The sequence below is a fragment of the Centruroides sculpturatus genome, unplaced genomic scaffold (assembly GCF_000671375.1).
Source record: "Centruroides sculpturatus isolate CEXI.00-Female unplaced genomic scaffold, Cexi_2.0 scaffold1066, whole genome shotgun sequence".
Lineage (NCBI taxonomy): Eukaryota > Metazoa > Arthropoda > Arachnida > Scorpiones > Buthidae > Centruroides > Centruroides sculpturatus.
In genome coordinates this window covers 100480-120392 of record NW_019385438.1, presented here as the reverse complement: position 1 = coordinate 120392, position 19913 = coordinate 100480, and the positions used below count along the sequence as shown (strand labels likewise).

The following is a 19913-nucleotide window of genomic DNA, read 5'->3' as shown; positions in this document are numbered from 1 at the left end:
GAAGAAAACCTTTCAAACACCCGTAGTCCGTAAACTTCACACGTGTCGGACTGTGATTGGCAAGGTCTCCTAAAATATCAATTTCATAAAAAACGGAACGTATCTACCATGTTATAAAGGGGGTCGACTGTATTTTAAATTGTAAAGTATTACGAAATAAATATAATAAACATTCGAGTTATATTTTGCTAGTTTTAAAATTATTGTTCGAGGAATATAAATAAAACTGGTGATATTTAAGACACCAGATTTAAATAATTGCGAAAATACAATAAAAATAAAACACCAACCAAAGAGAGATTTGTTTAATTTTATTAAAATATTAGATAATTTACAATATTTTAAAACTTTTTAAAGTTTTTATAATTTTTTTCATTTTCAAAATTTTATAAATTATTTACAATATTTAAATTGAATTTTGAAGACAATAACAAAAATATATTATTGTTATTCTAATCAAGTGTAGTAATAACTACACGGCAAATTGTACGCATTTTCCAATCTGCATACAATCTTCGTTCAGAAAAATATTACATTTTCCGTCTCAAGCAAGGAAAAAGTAAATCTCCAAACCTGCGGAGAACACGTCTGAACACGTCCAGGCATCTTGTTACGCCCTAAAAAGAATTTGAAAAGTTTTTCAAAAATCAACAATCAGGTCATTTAAATATATTTTGTACATAATTAGTAAAATTAACGCTACAATTTCAGTTAATTAGATTTAAACATAATGAAAACAAAAAAATTCAAACATAAATTTTTAAAATACTAAGTGAATCTTTTTTACACAAAATTTTATAACTGTGATTAAATATATTACTTTTTCAATACAGTCGTATTAGAATATGAAAATTTTGTTGCATAATATTAATCAGATTTTAAATATAAACAAAAAAATATTTTCTCACTTTCTTTTCCGTTTGTGGCTTGGCTAAACATTCAGATCCACCATATTTGATTTCTTCCAAATCTGTTTTATTTAAGATTTGGTTTGTGTCTTTTTCGTCTTGCTTATGATTTTCTGTGAAATCAATTTTATAATTTAAAAATAAGTCATTTATTTATTGAAAATTATAATATCGTCATTACGTATATACACAATATTAAATAACAATAAAATAAAGCAGACAAAAGGATTTCATTCGTAACGATACATCACAATGGTACAACTGATTTTTTATATATTAACGGATTATCAGTGTTCTTATCAACAATATAACTCCCTTACAAAAATTTAATAATATTATATTGGTAACAAGAAGTCCTTCCGTTGGTATATTTTGATTTAGAAATAATTTTATCGCCTACACGAACTGCAATTGTTATATAAAATGCATATTAATTTCTAAATCACGCAAATAAATATTACACAAAGTTATGAATTATAATGTGTTAAGATGTTATCTGTTTATGCAATTANTTTATATATATATATTAACAAATTATCAGTGTTCTTGTCTCGCTTACTAAAATTTAATAATATTATATTGGTAACAAGAAGTCCTTCCGTTGGTATATTTTGATGGATAAGAAATAATTTTATCTCCTACACAAACTGCAATTGTTATATCAAATGCATATTAATTTCTAAATCACGCGAATAAATATTACAGAAAGTTATGAATTATAATGTGTTAAGATGTTATCTGTTTATGCAATTATTTAATGTCAATGTTAACGCGACTTGAATAAAAGTCGATAAAGATTAAGAAATCAATGTCTTGTGTGTTATATTATTAGTGTTTTATGATTTATTGTTTGTAATCTTAGTGTTTTATTGTGAGATTTAAATTGAGTAATATAGTAACATCAAAACAAAGAAAGAGGGACTAATGCCCGAAACGCGACTTGTAAATTGCGTCCCAACTGAATAAAAAGATGAATAATCTGCCAAGTGTTGAAAAAAGTCACTGTAGTGTGTCTGTATAAAGCAAAGTAAACTAAAACACGGTTTCATCAGAATAAAAAAAAAATTATTTTTCATTAGAAAAAAAAATTTGTATACATTAAAGAAAGTTCTAAAAGTGTTACATCAACTTTAATTTTTTATGTATATAATAAACAATTAAAGCAAATAAACTTGAAGGACTGAAGATGTGCAAATAATATCATGCCTAATAATTTATTTAATATATTTCAAAATTACTTTTATACCTAGATATAAGCAAGGCGAATGAAAATGTTGACTTCTACAAACAAAGAGAAAATCAAACATAAAATATCGAATATTTGTGGTCTTACCTTCATCAAATTTTTCTAATCCGATTTCATCTCCTACGGCGTTTTCATTAGTTTTTGAAACTTTTATATTTAGATCAAATTGATTTTCATTTAATTTAATGGCGACAGTTTCATTTTTCGATATTTCTTCACTTGTATCAGATAATTCTTTAATTAAATTTTCTTCAATTATTTTTGTAGAATTATCCACCGAAGAAAATTCGTCTGCAAGGTTTTTGTCATTTTCCGCAGGTAATTCGTCACAAATTTCGTACATTTCTGTTGTTAAATCAGATTTGTCTGATTCGACATAAACAGAAGACGATGTTGGGCTGATAAATACTAATTCACATGTTTGGCGAACCGGCAAATGACCTCGAACTATTATAACATTTTGATACATAGTACAATCGTCAGATACTTTGTTTTCGTTTGTGGTATCAGGAACGTCACCTTCAATTGACATCGTATCTGATTCCGTGCTATAATCAGTTTCGGACAGAGCATCTTCATAGTCAAGCTCCTCCTCTTCGTATATTACTTCACATACTAACGAATTTTCTTCCAGCTCCAGAAACGCTCTATATAACGGTCGTAGTGTATAACTGCCGTTTACAATCGATGTGATTTGTGCTGGAGACAATGGAGTTTCTGGCACGTTCTTCTGAAAAATGAAATTTCATATTATTTCTTAAACATTAAATGAACCTCAATTAAATAAACGTTTAACAGTTTATTGTAAACTAATAGCCTAATGGCTAAGCTAATTTAATAACATTCATAGGCATGTATTTTTACAAATACATAGTAAATAGTTTGTTGAATTTAACAGCAGGGCATAAAATGTATTTCGGACACTTGTGTTACTAATGATACATAAGGCAAAAAAAAACATTTAAAATGTTAACACGTTTTTTTAATTTATTGTATTGTATAATATGGTGATTTAGTGCTATAATGTTTAAAACGTAATCTGTAAAGTTGTCGACAGCGTGATTTAAGTATTTTTATTGAGTACATTGTATTGAGTGTATTGGTTTCTTTAGTATTTTGTTGCGTATCGGCGTTTATAGTATTTTATTGTTTTGATGATTCTATTAGCTTATGGATGTTTGTATGAGTTTTGTAGAAAATATTGTTGTCCTATATATTTCGATTGCGTCCATCTGGCTATCAGGTCTTCCTTAATTTCCAAAACAGTGTGTTATGTATATGAAAGCCGAGACTTAATATAGAAAGTGCAGTGGAAGATGGTCCAGATTGGCTATGTAATAACTTTCGGTTCGGGCAGAAAGCCATGTCGATTTAAAGTATTCTCCAGAATGGAGTTACATAGACGATTATCAGGAAAAGTGTGATGTACAGGGGCAAGATACTACTAAGTTGAGATTGAGAGTTTTTCAAAGTCGCCATCGTTTTTCATTTTACTTTGTGACTGGATACGACACCGTTTTATAACTGCTTTTACATCAAATTTATTGATAAATGGTTATTTTTATAGGTACCGATACTAATTATTAAAAAGATTAAATAAAATAATAGCGTATAAATATTAGAAATAAAAAAGAAACAAATAACTAATCTATATCGAATTCCAATAAATATATTTTGAGTAATACTTAATACTATAATAATGTTGTATTTATTTAACTTAATACTTAATAATGTACTTAATACTATAATAATGTTGTATGCTATATTTATCAATATTCAATGTATACATGATATTAGGCATAAAAAAGTTACTGAAATAAAATAATTTAATTTAAGCTTACACTTGGAGACTCTTCTGTAGCGTTGNACAATTTTTTTTTTTATAGAGAAATAAAGGGATATCATGAAAAAAACGTATGTTTACTTAATACAAGTATTGTCAGACATGTTGTTATACGGTTATTTAATATGTGTAGTTTACATATTTTATTTATTTATAAATCATATCTAAATTTCATTATTATACATTGAAATAATCGAATGTATAATTCTCTAATTATATCTAAACGCTTATTTCATTAAACATATATCTACGGAAAGTTTAATGACTTAACAACAAATAAATACTTAGTTACATAAATACTATAATTTCGTAAGTAAAGTTTGTCCAGCAATATCGATAAATAATATAATTTAGATAAAAGAGTAAATATACAATAACATTTCGCTCAGTGAATAAAACTGCTGATATATAGAAAGAATTAANTGTATTTATCAATATTCAATGTATACATGATATTAGGCATAAAAAAAGTTACTGAAATAATATAATTTAATTTAAGCTTACACTTGGAGACTCTTCTGTAGCGTTGAATTTACTAAACGTATCTTCATTTTCGCTGTTTGTAATTGTATTTTCAGAGAGTTTATTATGTTTGTCTTTTGTAAAGTCTTTCTTCGAATTATTAACACATTCCGAAGAACTGTTATCATCCAAACAAGTTTCAGTCATTTCACTTTGATTAGAGTCTTGCATTTGAAACCCACAAACTAAAGTAAAGCAAAACGTGAAAAGTGATTCAACAAAGCTTAGTTTAGGAGAATATAAGTTTTATATAGTCAATAATGTAAAATAAATATAAGAAAAAATCACAATTGTATAGTGCAATAAATATATCGAGTCAATATTCTTAAAAAATGTTCTCACAGTTACTTAAATTTTCAGAATATCCAAGTCCTTTTGTTTGTTTTTTTAATACTTTTAATGCATGGCGAAGTTTAAAACATATTCCTTTACATCATTAATGTTATTGTAAAATGTGATTACGTTTTGTTTCAAAATTTATCGAATGATTGAAAACCATAAAAATTGTATTATTATCATCGTGTTTTAACTAACTTACTTGTAAATTAATTATAATCGTAAGTGTAACTAAAGATAAAGTATCAATGATTATTTATGCAATGTTCAAATAAAATAGCTGCGTGTTTTGTAGCGCGATATGATCAGAGCTCATCATAATTCGTTAGTAAATTTTGATAAAAAATATAAAAATCTATTAATTAATATATTAATCTGAAACGTACGTTACAAACTTATAAAAATTCTAATTTGTAATTGACAGTTCATTTGTTTATGTTAAATTTGATGTTAAATTATTAACAAAATTTTCTAAATTTCTAAATTTTTCCTAAGTAAATTGTTAAAATTTCTTGCATAGAGTATATTTATCAGTGAGAGAGAATCTGTGAATATAATCTTACGTAACTAATAAGGGAACAACACAATGCTTATAATTTCTCATAAAGGGAAATAAGAAGGAAATCGTCGAGAAAAAGTTATGTTTACTTACACTGTTATACGCTGCAATTGTCATACATATGGTTATACGATTATTTAATATCTGCCTTAAATCTTTTATTTACAAATCAAATCAAAATTGAAAAAATTTACCTTTTTGTAGCTGATGAATCGTTTCTGATGAAAAGTGGTTTTGTTCTACTGCATTTACAGAATTAAGAGCTGCTGACTCATATCTGGGAAACTCTGTTGGTTCTTCGTATTCGGTAAGTATAGATGGCATCTTTCCATCTTCAAGTAACTCTGGCTCCGGACAATGTTCCAGCATTTGTGTTGGGAGCGAGGGCTGCTGGAGTTCTGCCAGCGGTTCATACACGCTTATTTCCGCAGTTAGCCAATTTTCAGTTACATCTGGTTGAGGCCCACAATTAATAATTTCTGGGGCAGGCCAATGTTCGTTTAAATTTGAGTGTGGCCCATTTCCGAAATTTTCTATTTCCGGCAAGTGTTGATTTGTGTCCGGTTGCGGTCCATATCCAACATTTTGTGAATTTGGCCCATTTTCATATATATTTTGATACGGCCCATATATATAATATTCTGGACCCGGCCACTGTTGATTTATATCCACTTGCGGACCATATCCAACAATTTGTGAATCTGGCCCATTTTCATATATATTTTGATACGGTCCATATATATAATATTCTGGACCCGGCCACTGTTGATTTATATCCACTTGCGATCTATATCCAATATTTTGTGAATCTGGCCCATTTTCATATATATTTTGATACGGTCCATATATATAATATTCTGGACCTGGCCACTGTTGATTTATATCCACTTGCGGCCCATATTCAATATTTTGTGAATATGTCCCATTTTCATACGGTCCATATACATAATATTCTGGACCCGGCCACTGTTGATTTATGTCCGATTGCGGCCCATATCCATAATATTCTGAAGGTATTCCACTTTGTGGGCATTCTGTATTAGGCCCATATCCAGGCATTCCTGACCATAATTCATACGGTACATAGAATATTGTATACTGAAATAACATGAAAGAAATTGCGCTATAATAAAAATTTATTTGTAATTCGTATCTTAAGTTTCTATCTGTAATAATATAACAGTATATGTCAGCAGACAGCCAGATTGCACAACCAGATAGTTGAGTGATTAAGGTGTCAGCCAAACATTATGAAAGTATTAAATTTCATTGAGAAATCTCTAATATAATAATAATAATAATTAATATCCGAATTGAAACAATGAATGATAAGTATAGAGTTAATGATTTATGTGTGATTATACTGTAGTTCTTCACATTGCATAATACGTTGATAATAATTCTAATCATCAATATCAAATAAGAATTTGAATATGAAGAATATAAGGTGTAAAGTAGTATAATTAATGCATTTTATAAAAAGATTGCAGTCTCAGTAGACTTAAAATACCATTCGAAATGCATATGTGTAAAAATTGAAATAAATTATCTGAAGTTTTCAATATAATCGTTAAGTAATATTCAATGAAACTTATACAGAAGTGTTTGTTTTATTTTTCCTAGCCACATTCAACAAGAGGTACAGTACTACTTCATACAAGAATAGGAATATTGTAAATTGTTTGCCAGTGTTAATTCTGACTTCTAGAGAAGTTGAAATTTAACATCACATCTATTACAAAATTATTTGTATTTTTCTGTTTTTTATTACGAAATTTAGTCAAGATATTTAAAAATGTGAAGAGGAAAGTTTTGGGTATTAAAACACAATTTATAATTGCTCTTTTTTGTTAGCCAATGTTCTATAATTATATGAAATTTATTGAAGTTATTAAAGTTTTTTTAATGTACTGTATTTCTGAATTCATAATATCGCAAAAATAGTGTTTAGTGCATGTTGAAAATCAAATGCATGCACGTTATATTTTAACTACGTAAAATACTTTTTACGTAGTTAAAATATAACGTGCCTGCATTTGATTTTCAAATGTAAATATAACATGCATACATTTGATAGTTATGCAATTTGAGTTTAGATTCAATTTAAATATTATTTATTCTACGTTTATCTATGACATAAATTAAAACTTCCTACTATACTCACTTGATAAGCATACACAACATAATTGTCATATCCAAATAACGAATAAATTTCATTAGAAAAGCACTGAAAATCTGTGAAGAAATATTTTATAATTATTATTTGTCTATTTTCTAACAGACTACTAATATACTTAATTGTGTTAATGAAACAATAAACTGTAAATAACAAAGCTGCAATTCACGATCAAGTTCTTGATAAATGCTAAAGTGTATTAATTTGCTTTTATTAAAGGTATTATAAATAATGGCTTTAATGATAAATTGTATTAGTAAATAATTAAGCATTTATATACAGCTTGCTGAGAGATTTTGGTATGACACATAACAGATATCAATCTAGAGGTGAGATCACATCTGAGATTAATTGCATTATCTCTCACATATCTCACATATAAGCAAATTTGACATTTAAGATTATTAGATGCCTTTAGATGCGTTTTACTAGGTCCTCCCCTCTTCCGAGACTAATTAGAAAACTTTTAGACGGGTCTAAGTAATAAGTTAGATTTCCTGCAAAAATACAAAAACCGCATCTAAAATAGTACAGTAGAAGACGGGTGCTTCAAGCAATTTTTAATTCTCTTTTTCTCCCCCGCGAGGGGAATTTCCAAAAATTTCATTTTGGTGTGCCTTCTAACGACGTACCCTAACTGTATAGCTAATTTCAAGTTTCAATCTTTTGCCGTTTGGGCTGTGTGCTCATTATCAACCCATCTCTGTTATACATATACACGTATATATTCTAAAATCATTTTAGTTTCAATATTAGATAAAACTGCAAAGGAAAATTTTTATATTCATTATTTCCATATTAGTCTATTTAATACATCTTCACGAATATAAATAAGAAAAAATCCCGTTATCTTTTTTGAATTTCAAATAAGGATTGATTTATAATGCAAATGTTATTAATGACATTAAACATTCCATTGAAAGCAAATAATGCAGCATTTCATTATATATAATAATTACATTCATCTTTTTAAAAAAATTAAAAAAAAGTTTTAACGCTTTTTTTAAATGTTAGGACAATAACATTGTTCATTATCGCATTATGGACACGTTGTCAACTAATCAGTGTAATTACGAACATAAGAGAATTTAACTTACTTTCAGCATTCATTTTGGCAAAAATATCTCGCTTTCGAAAAAAATTGCGTCCGAAAACAATCGCTTCTAATCAACAATTGGATTTTACAATTGTTGAAATTATATTGTTAGCGCGTTTTATTAATGTCGGGGCGCCCCTAGCGGGAAAGATAGAAGCCCGCGTTTTTTTAAGCTGTGTTCTGGGGTTTTTTAATGGCGAAAGGTCTCTAAGAACTTGCATTCGCTATCATCTGACTGTATATTTCCAACGTATATAAAATTTATGTTTTGTTAACGCCGTGTCTAATTGAACCTCGTAACGTGGTGTTACAACATCCGGGCAGCCGATATGATAATGATATAAGTTAAGGAAATTTAGATACGGCGAATAGGGGTTTAAAAAAACTTGACGAAAACGTTCAGTGAACTTATGGCCGGGATTGATAAAACTGTGTTGGATCTTTTGTGGGGTCGTCTCGTTTACACTGACGACAAACTGTCGTCATTGTAGACGAGACAAACTGTATAGGTATTGTTAGATTCACTGGTAGTGGAAGAGATTGCCCTGAAGCCGATTCTGTATCCGACTACCAAAGAAGATATATGCTGACGGAAATCAGGTGAACATGCTAACTAAGGATGTAGATATTGGAAGTGTCAGAGGCTTCGCCGAAGTGTCTCAGCAGGTCCTAAATCACAGTATCGCTTGCCAAAGTTAGAATTGCTGAAATTTGATGGTAACCCTAGAGGGTGGCTGAAATTTTGCAGTCATTTTAAAGGAATTGATGAAAATGAAAGTATCTTAGCAGAGGATAAATTCCAGTATTTGGTGCAGGTCACTAAGGAGAAATCGAAGGCACGAGAGATCGCAGACAGTTTCTCAAGAAGTAGTTTTCTCAGTTTTTTTAACCATCATTCTCAGCGGTAGTTTAAATTCAAATCTAGATGTTCATAAAGTACAGGCTACATTTTATTCACTCGATTTTCGTAGTGTATACTTCTATTTATTTAATGAGCCTATAGTTGTAATATCCTACGTGTGGGAAGACGAATTATACTGTATTTGAAATGAATGTTGAACGGATCGTTTTTCTTTTGGTACGAAATAACACTTAATTGAAGAAAGGAAGAATATTTTTTTTCCTTTGTTCAATTAAGTGTTGTTTTCGAATATAATACGCTCACCACTTGCAAATACATAAGAATTAAATTTCGGTTTCAATATCCGATAGGAATTTCGAATTTACGACTCTCAATGCATTTGCTGAGAGAGAATTATTTTAATTACTAACGTTTTCAGTCTACTCCTCTAGGCCATCATCAGGTTTCTTAAAACCGTGTTTAGAGACTGTTCCACAAATAGAACATTCCATTTAAATTTTAACTGTGGAAGAATTCTAAATACAAAATTTAAATGTAAACGAGTTTAATAAATAACTTACGAAAAACTAGATGTTACCCGCGACTTCGCCCGCGCGGATTTTGCAAGCAAATCCCAATTATACATTATTAGTATTTCTCCTCTCCTCTTCTTCTTCGGTGGTGTTAATATGGAGATTTTAGCTCAATGTAGGCTCTTTCTCCGAATAGACTTGTGTGTATGATCGCTATGCGACCGATTTGCCGGCTGTATCGAACAGCCTATACGTACGCGCGGGAATTAATGCCTTCCGGGAGGACTTTTATGGGGAACTGGCCTCCTATTCAGTCGTTATTGGCAAGGAGAAAACCCGGAAAACTCCAAGCAGCCAGCCTGTCCAATCGCGGCGCGAACCCACGACCGAACTTCCCAGTGTTTAGGGTCTGGTCACCGCTATGAGCGGCAACGCAGGTATTAGTATTTCAAAAAACCATAGTAATTTTTATATAACACCTACCGCCGAGAAAGATGAGAATTGCTGAGAATCAAACAAACTATTTTCAATTTGATCAATTTTCTGGAACGTTTACAATCGTTCTATAATCGAACCAATATGCAATAACAAATTCGAATTTAAAACAGTTCGAACATTTGGTTAAAAAACCGAAATATATAAAAGTATTTATAACAATGTGTAAAATGTTATCAATTTATACACTTAAGTATTCAGTGAAGACTAAACGTAGTTCAAAACAAAAAAATCGCATCTAAAATAGTATAGTAGAAGCCGTTCTTCAGGTTAAGCCTTAACGGTCTCCCTCTTCCCCCGCGGGGGAATTTCGGAAAATCGCTTCTCACCCCCGTATTCACCAAAACGAGTTAGTGTTAACTCTCGAGTTATTGGTAAATTAGTATTCACCAACTCCGAATCTCGAGTCCCCTATACACAATAACCCTAACTCTATCTCTAACTCTAGAAAATCGGCGAGTAGACGATAACTCTAGGTTTGACGCCTGCGCAAAGCGATCTATTTCAGAGAAAAATGGCGACATTCGACGAAGACGAAGCCGAGATGCAAGAAAATCTGAAATATTTAGATTATATAGATCGTATGGAACGAAGAAGTCGGCGGATTATTTTTCCAAGAAGAAATGACCTCGAACAATTGGACCATTACGACTTTCTATGTCGATATCGTTTGCCAAAAGAGAGCGTAAGAAACCTACTAGAAGGAATTGGTCACAATTTAGTTTCTACATCATCGAGAAATTATGCAATGTCGCCGATGGAATAACTGTTGTTGGCTCTACGTTTTTATGCCACTGGAACATTTCAGTTGGTCGTAGGCGATTTAAATTATTTAAGTCAATCATCTGCGTGTAGAGCGATTAATAGAGTGAGTTTTTTAATTGCTCAACTCTCCTCAGATTATATTCAGTTGCCTAAAACAGAATCTGAAAGAACGCAAGTAAGTAGGCCTAACATTCCTTTATCTTTCGATACTGTAGTAATAAAATAATTTTTTCTTGTTTTTTTACAAGTTTCTATATTAGAATCATTAATTTAATTGTAATAATTATATATACAGTAAAGCCTCGATTATCCGATTCAATTGAGGACTGGAGTTGGTCTGATAATTGAAAAGTCGGATAACCGAAAAGTATGAAAAAATCCATTATTAGTGTAGTATATTATTATATCCCATGTAATTAGTATATTAGTATATCGCTATTAACCTACTTCGCGTTGAATTTTCATCGATGTTAAGCCTAACAAAAGTTTTTTAAAATAATAATCGTCGCTATTGTATCGTTAAAAATTAGAAAATTAAGCCTCGTTTAAATACTGGCTCCCTTTCATGGTCGAATGAGTGTTGCCAGCTAAAACACGTAAAAATAATATTAAAATAGCGAAGACATAGCCAAATATTGTAGCGCCACATCACTAGCGGACATTTGAAATTTGCCGACTAGGACGGTCGGTTAACCGAGGTGTCGGATAATCGAGGCTCTACTGTAGTCTTTATTCATTTAATTAATACATTACTTTTCAAAGTATAAACTGTAATAAAATATAAAAATAATAGATCAAGTATATATTTATATTTTCAGATAAGTCAAGACTTTTTTCATATGAGTGGTTTTCCATGTGTGTATGGAGCCATTGACTGTACCCACATTCCAATTCAGTCACCGGGAGGAGAAACTGCTGAATTATTTTGAAATAGAAAAGGATATTTTTCTATTAATGTTCAGACAGTTTCAGATAGCCAACTTAAAATCAGAAATATATTAGCTAGATGGCCAGGTAGTTCTCATGATAGCACTATATTTGCCAATAGTCATCTGTGTGCTATGTTTCAAGCAGGAGACATTCCATCGAAATATCATCTTCTTGGTGACAGTGGATATGGATGCAAGGCATATCTATTAACACCAATGTTAAATCCAGAAAGTGATCAAGAAAAAAGGTAATTATTAGTTTTATAAGATATATTATTAAAATATATTTAATGCATAATATAGTTTTAAATGATCATGTATATTTCAAAATTAATATAAATTATTTTTTCTTTGAAAGATATAACAGATGCCACATAAAAGCACGGAACACAGTGGAACGGCAATATGGTTTGTGGAAACGACGTTTTCCCTGTTTAAAAATAGGTTTACGTTGCAACCTACAAAATGCTATGGCTGTCATAGTTGCCACTGCAGTGCTTCATGACATTGCAATTTCACATGGAAATATGACAATTCCAACAGAATTTGATATTTCCATGAATGAAGATGTTCCGGTGCCTGTTGTGAGAAGTCAGAATGCAGCTCGATTTGCAAAGAGAAATGCATTAATAGCAGATTTCTTCAGAATTTAACTTTTGAAATGTTTGCTTAATCTTTTAAGGTTGTGCAAACATATTTCAGACATTATTATTAAATTAAAAGGCCTTTTTCAGAGCCATAAATTTTGCTTAAGAGTTTGCCAAATTTTTTACTTATACTGATTTAGCTGTTTTATTTCACCAAGCAAATGAAAAGTAGACAGGAATCCCGTCGAAAGGCAATATGGTTTATGACAGACATTTCCCATGCTTTTCTATTGGACTACACTATAATTTGCAGAATGCAGTGCATATTATAGTTCTCCACAATATTGCACTACAAGATGAAAGTATAGCATTATTTCATGATGATGATAATGCTCATTTTTTAACTTTAAATGTGCCTGTACAACTATGTAAATACCAGAAATGTTCAAGGTTTTGTGAAAAAGATGCAAAGAAAAGATTTAGAATTTTTTGTTTAATGTTAAAATAAATATTTCATATATTTTAAAATAAAATTTTGTTTTTTTGCTGTTTCTTTGCAGACACACTAAGGTGACATATTTCAACACTTGGCAAATTATTCACTATTTATTCAGTTGGGACGCTTTTTACATTTCGCGTTTCGGGCATTGGCCCCTCTTCAGTCAACATAAAGCACAAATCACTAGTGTACAGATGTCGTACAGGATGGACAGTTTCATATATCACTTGGAGAACAAACTGGGTCGAGGATAACCGCTTGACTACTGGCTTTCGAATATGGCATTCTGCTGGCCACAGAATGCCATATTCGAAAGTAATAATTCGAGTAATAATTCTTTTTCAAAATTCGTGAAATTACGGCGAACACTACTATCCTCTTGACTTTCCACCATTTTCTACACGTGTTTGCTTTCAACCAATCAAGACGCTGCTTACGAAAGAAAACTTGTTTAACCTCAAACACAAGATTGTTTTAAAATATTAACTCTAGAGTTTCGAAACTCTAGAGTTATATTTTTATCTGATTACGAAAAAAGAGTAACTCGTAATCTGACTTCGAGTTACATCTAAACTCGATTTCGTCAACTCTCTGTTTAACTCGTGTTGGTGAATACGGGAGTTAGTGTGCGTTTTCATTACGTACCCTGTGTACCAAACTTCACCTCTCTTTTTTTTTAAGCGGTTTGTTCTGGGCGATGAAACAATCACTCTTCCAGTGAATCAAGCAATCACTCTGTTCGGTTTTTTGGGCGGAGCGATGGAAGGGGAAAGGGGCGGAAACAGCTCAATTTTTTACAGTTGTATTGTATCAAAGTCTATCTAAAAGGAAAGATTTTAGAAGATTTTCCTTTTTTTTATTCTATACTAGCTTACCCGTCGCGCATTGCTGCGATCTATAGAAGAGATGAAATTCGAGCAAACTCGTTATAATAAAATTAAATTTTCATTTTATCATTTTTATTGAAATATATTATTATTATTCGTTTTCATCGGGAAAACATTTCAAAGTGTCGTTTCAATTCTATTTATTTATTGGAGTGCTCGTGGATACACGATATTTTTTGTTTTTTCGTCTGGTGCGTACACGAATAATTCGGAAGGTTTTCCGACGCGTGAGCTGGCCACATACAGTTGTCCATGCGAGAAGCACGGATTCTCCAAATTTAGCCCACACACTTGCAGCGATTGTCAAAAGCGCGATATTCCCCATTTATATATATATTTTTAAATCCTTTATAATTTTAATTATTTAATTGCTCCTTCCTCTCTTCCTTGGCATGTTGGGAAATTTCTGATAGTTAGATAATAAACCGTTTTATTGTAATTTGTCTTTTTAAATTATTTCGAGTCGATATTAAAATTTGAAAAAGGGCGATACCTAGATCGGTAAAATAGGCGAATTTCTTCCTACAACTTCGGTCGTTGTTCGGGGTACAGTTAAGATTTTAACGAAGTTCGAGCGAAAACATAATTAGCAAAAAAAGTCGAAATAAAGTGATTAAACAAAAATGATTACAAATATCGTAAATAACAGTTCACAAATGCATATATAGAGACATATATATTTTTGAAGGGGGGAAATGGTCTTCACAATTTGAAATCGATCAAACACACTATGCGCGAATGCTCGTGTAAACGCGCGCCATCTATCGTAGGATAAATGTACTTCGCGGGAGTGTATTAAAAAACTTCCCGAAGTTTCATGGCAATCGTACTATGCCACAAACCTTCGCCGGAGTATATTAAACAACTTCCCAAAGTTTCATGGCAATCGGATAAACGGTGTGGTAATGCATGAAGGACATAGGACACACAGACACACAGACACACAGACAGACATACATTCATTTTTATATATATAGATTATACAAAGTGTAACAAAAAGTTGACTGAAGAGGAGCAAAGCCCGAATCGAGTACAAAACAATGTAGCGTATCGACTCAACTAATAAAGATATTTGATGGAAAAACTTGCCATGTGTCTTTAGAATACAACGCAATACTAGTGTTTACTAAGCCAAAATTATGGAAGAGGACACTGTTTCAAAAAGAAAATCAATAAATTCAATTGTTAATAATATACAATTCTTCAGCTTGGAAATATATTATTGAAAGATGATTTGGATATAAAATCCCTGGATTACGCGCCCTCTAATATAATCATATTTAGCTTTTGTGTTATACTCTCTTAGTGTTTTGTACATGTTTTTCTTATTCTTATATTTATTTGTATTTTGTTAACGTTTGTATTTTGCTGACGTAGAGTAAAGAATATTTCCTATGTTCTTATGACCGTTGAAGGATCCTTTGGGTCTTTTTCATTACACAATTAATCGTAACCAGTAGTGTTGCGCTTATAAGTTAGTTGCTTGTTGCACTCTGTTTTTGAAAACGCTATCAAGCAACTTGTTAGATGTTACCGATTCGGTTATGGATGGAGTGGGTTTATTATTTTTTATGGAGTGTTCTATGCTTGTATCTATTAACTAAGGTGTTGATGGTATTTTGCTGTATCCGTGAGTGGCTGCTATGTTTCTGATCCTGTATAACTGTTTTATGGTGTTTCTTACGTCTGTGCAGTGTATGTAAGCTCTTGCGATAAGTGCTTTAAAAGCCATCTGGGAAGATCGTTCGAGCATCAAGGGATGTATATTGAGTGAGATTTTGGTTTAACATATATTTTTGTGCGTATCTTTCCATGTACTATGTTGATTTTCAGATCCAGGAAGTGTGCTTCTTTATTACTGAATTAGTTCAGAGTTATTTTTAATCCGTTGGGATTGTTATTGATCGCGTTGATGGAGCTTTTATGGAAATTAGTATCGATATTTTCAACGAAAAAAATTTGTCATGAATTTATAAATGTGTTCTATACTAAATAATGAGGATAATGTTCGAAAGAATTCATATCGTATACTTCAATAAAGTTTCGGCTTTATGTACATAATAACAATTCAATATACACATTATTGTGGATAATAATTCCCCGTCAGTGTACATATTTTGTTATATTTTCTCATTTGTCTGTTTTTCTTAAAATTTCTACATTAGAATGTGTTGTCGAAAAGTTAAAAAATGTCGTATTTATAAACGTATAAAACTTTCACATTAATTTCTGTTAAAATGTTTATAAAATTATCTTTTTAAAATGAATTGAAACACTAAGACGACGATAATTAAAATTCATAAGCAGAGTGTTGAGATGTGTCGGAACAAATAAACTACTTTTAACATTAACAAAATGAACTTTAATGCTAAAAAAAATATGAGGGACGACCTGGTGAAAAACAGCGAAGATGCATTTGCGATAGCGCTTTTCCTTGCCGCACAGGACGTGTGCATTCTCCTTAATTATGCACGGATTCCGGCTTATATGGTCAATTACTGGAAGCAGTATTAAGAGCCCCAACCCCTCGTATGTCTTCAGGCTTACCCCTGAACTGGGATCGAAAGCCATTAAATTAGAAGTAAAATATAAATCGTTATACGAATCTATTGAACTCTTAATTAATTATTATTAGCAGTTTTTTAATGAAGTAAGTAAAAAAACATTTAAAGAAATTATTTTTAATTTGTGTAATTATAATTAAGGTAATTAGTTCGATTCTATTGCATGTTTATATTTAATTAACATACAATTTCCTTAGGAGAAAACTTTGGTAAAAATTTTGGAGGACGAAAACGGTTTCTAGGAAATTCTTGGAGATTTCCAACCATTGAATAAAAATATATTTGTATTTTTATATGGCCACTATGATTTTGCCATTACCAAAATAGCCATGATTACAATGCTACAGTTGGATAGGGGCAATGTGTGTGTCTTCTGTATTATTTCTTCTCCCCTTAGACCTCACGCTCTTCACAACTGGGAAAAATCTATCTCACTTATTATTGAATGGTATGACCATTCCGTCCAAGGTTCGATCGAAACTAGATTTTGAAATCGAAACTGAAAGTTCGGTCAAACACTACATTAAACATGCTTTGAACATGCTTTGACAGTATTATTTTATGTTTTGATTTCTAAGAGATTTCTAAGGGGAATTGCATTCAATTGCACTTAAGATGACAATTTACTGAATGTCATCTTAAGTGAATTTTTATCAATTTAATTAGATGTAAATTTCCGAGGAAGACGTAGCAAAGCTCATACCGGTGTATCGTTAATCGTTACTAATATATAACGAATGCTAAACAGTATTTTTAGTTTTATTCAGAACAAATTACCTTAATCAATAAGGTTAAATAATAATTTATAAGATGATTCTCTTGACGAGCAATCTTGTTTTAACGAACTTACACGAGATCAATAAAAATAATTTATGTATGTTACACAAGCAAGTTCAGTTCAATTAGGGAAGGTAAACTCAGCTCCTAAAAATATTAGTTTAAGAACATAAAATAGAATCGAAAAGTTCTATTTAAAGATGAAAGTACGGGCAATCCGAACTCGCTTCGTTTCAGTTCAGTTTTATAGACATAAAAAATACATAAAAAAGGATTGGTATATGAAACAAAAAATTTGAACGAGTTGTTTCCTAATTCCCTGTTCGATAACAGCACTTATGTATGGTATAGAACTAGTTCAAAATTGTTTCTGTGAGCAGCCGTTTTGCGTATTTAAAAACCAGAAAATAAAGAAAATCTACGTCCAATTTGTTCAGTTTTTATTATGGCAATCGTTACCAGGTTTAGGTAAACGAAACGTGCATTGTGCATTGCGTTTTACGATGTATTCAAAAGTGATGCAAAAACAATGAAAATTTCATTTTTACTAATAGTTATGATTTATTGAATAGCTCTGACCTTTACCAGTCGCAACAAGATCAATGTGATCACGAGACTAAGAAACAGATACTTTTATGAAAAAATGATTGTCGAAAATAATGCCTTAATGCAAAATGCCTTCGTTTAGTTTCGTTTATTGCATTATGTATAACAATAAATTTTCAAATTATGAACATGCTTATTATCCTGCTTTAAAAAATAAACAACTGTTTCCACTAGAATCACTCTTTTGTACTGTCGAGTTTGGACTTGTAACAGGTTATTGGAAGAATTGCACACGGTTTGTTATTGTGTGTTTTAATAATATTTGTTTCTTATAGTTTTAAGAACTCTTCTGCTAACTTTTGCGAATTTTTAAATTATTTGATGATTTGATAATGCGTCAATAAGAATTGTGGATTTATATGAATCAACTGAATACAAAATCTGAGTTGGTTTTCGTTATTGTTTATTTTGGAATAACTTGGAAATCGAGCTTTTTGTATTATGTATACCTATATCTTGATATACATCATCGTTTTAGAATTTGAGTCTTCATGTTGATGATTATTTATTCATTCATTTTTATCATATTGGGCTGTTCGCTATGTTGCATCATGCTCATGGTAGCTGTCTGTGTATTTAATGTGTTTATAATTGCTTAGTTTTATTTATTAACATAATTTTAATTTTTTAGATGCAGAACGGATTTCAAGACATTTGGCAGTTTACAATTTGCAATCTGGAACTTCAACAAAAGTTGAAAGTAGGCTATTCAATTTATTATTATAATAATAATAAAATCAAACTCAATTTATATTAAGTGTCAATTTTTCGTTAGATATTGGATTTCATGAAAAAATTTGGAAAAGTCTCTTTGTGTCTCTCAATTGGAGGTTTCTTCTGCGAGCACAAAGGAAATCCTCTAAAGGTAGTTTTACTGCTGCAAACTTCGAATTTTATAAATAAAATTAACGTTCAGGCGTACTGAAATAAGTTTGTTTTTGATACGCAATTTTCCAAATATGCGAGAGAACATTTCGTAACTATACACTATTAACGACCATTGCGACATTATGTTTTATGGTCAGTAATATTGAGGTTTATATGCGACAGATTGTTTACATGCGACAAAGACCTTTTAAAAACTACTTGCTATAAACTTTCAAACGCAAATATTCTACTCTTACAATTTCCCTGCTTCGGGTAAGATTTACGCGGCAACTGATACACAAGTTTATAGAAAGTTGATACTCAATTTATTTAAACCGACATTAATTACAATTTACAGTAAATTTTAGTGTTACGAGCAGATACTTTTAAGCAATTAACTGTTTGACAGTAGAAATTGTTTTCATTTGTATTGTGTGTTTTGTGTATATGAATTATCTGTTTGTTTTCACCTACTTACAGAGTAGAGTTTTTGAAATCTCGTTTACATCCTACTTATTTCTTCGTATTGTAATTTATAGTTTACGACACCGATTATAGGTGATGCCAGTAGAAAAAGCCACCTTTTAACAACAGAATAAAACTCTCGTATAGGCCTAACAAGGAGAGCCTACGGCTTTGGGGTAACGGATTTTGATGATCTTTGGTTTAGAGGTAGTACACCATGTGAGTGTACTACCTGTAAAATACTAAAGTGCAATACTCAAATATAATCAAGAAAATCGAACTTAAACTTTTGTTAGCACTTTATATATAAATTATACGTATTTCTATTCGAGCGTCCTGCGGCAGAGTGGTAACGAGTCCGATTCATAAGCTTGAGTTCTCGGGTTCGATTCTCGCGTATAATTTTTTTTTT

At 31.0% G+C, this 19913-nt stretch overlaps 1 protein-coding gene and 1 pseudogene across 1 annotated transcript; one reads left to right on the top strand and one right to left on the bottom strand.

Moving 5' to 3' along the window:
* Positions 1 to 530: 530 nt before the first annotated feature.
* On the bottom strand, positions 531 to 8952 carry LOC111638995. The gene is made up of 7 exons (XM_023384770.1): positions 8688 to 8952; positions 7579 to 7649; positions 5609 to 6512; positions 4502 to 4704; positions 2242 to 2884; positions 909 to 1021; positions 531 to 617 (listed from the first exon to the last, which is right to left on the bottom strand). Exons 1-7 carry the CDS (start codon positions 8698 to 8700, stop codon positions 531 to 533), a joined length of 2034 nt encoding a protein of 677 aa, XP_023240538.1. The 5' UTR covers positions 8701 to 8952.
* Positions 8953 to 11069: 2117 nt separating this feature from the next.
* LOC111638994 lies at positions 11070 to 13203 on the top strand (annotated as a pseudogene).
* Positions 13204 to 19913: the final 6710 nt, after the last annotated feature.

Coding starts and splice junctions, on each gene's coding strand:
- LOC111638995 (XM_023384770.1), bottom strand. Junction 4,705..5,608: donor GATTCATCAGCTACAAAAAG/GTAAATTTTTTC, acceptor GCTTTACTTTAG/TTTGTGGGTTTCAAATGCAA. Junction 2,885..4,501: donor CTACAGAAGAGTCTCCAAGT/GTAAGCTTAAAT, acceptor TTCATTTTTCAG/AAGAACGTGCCAGAAACTCC.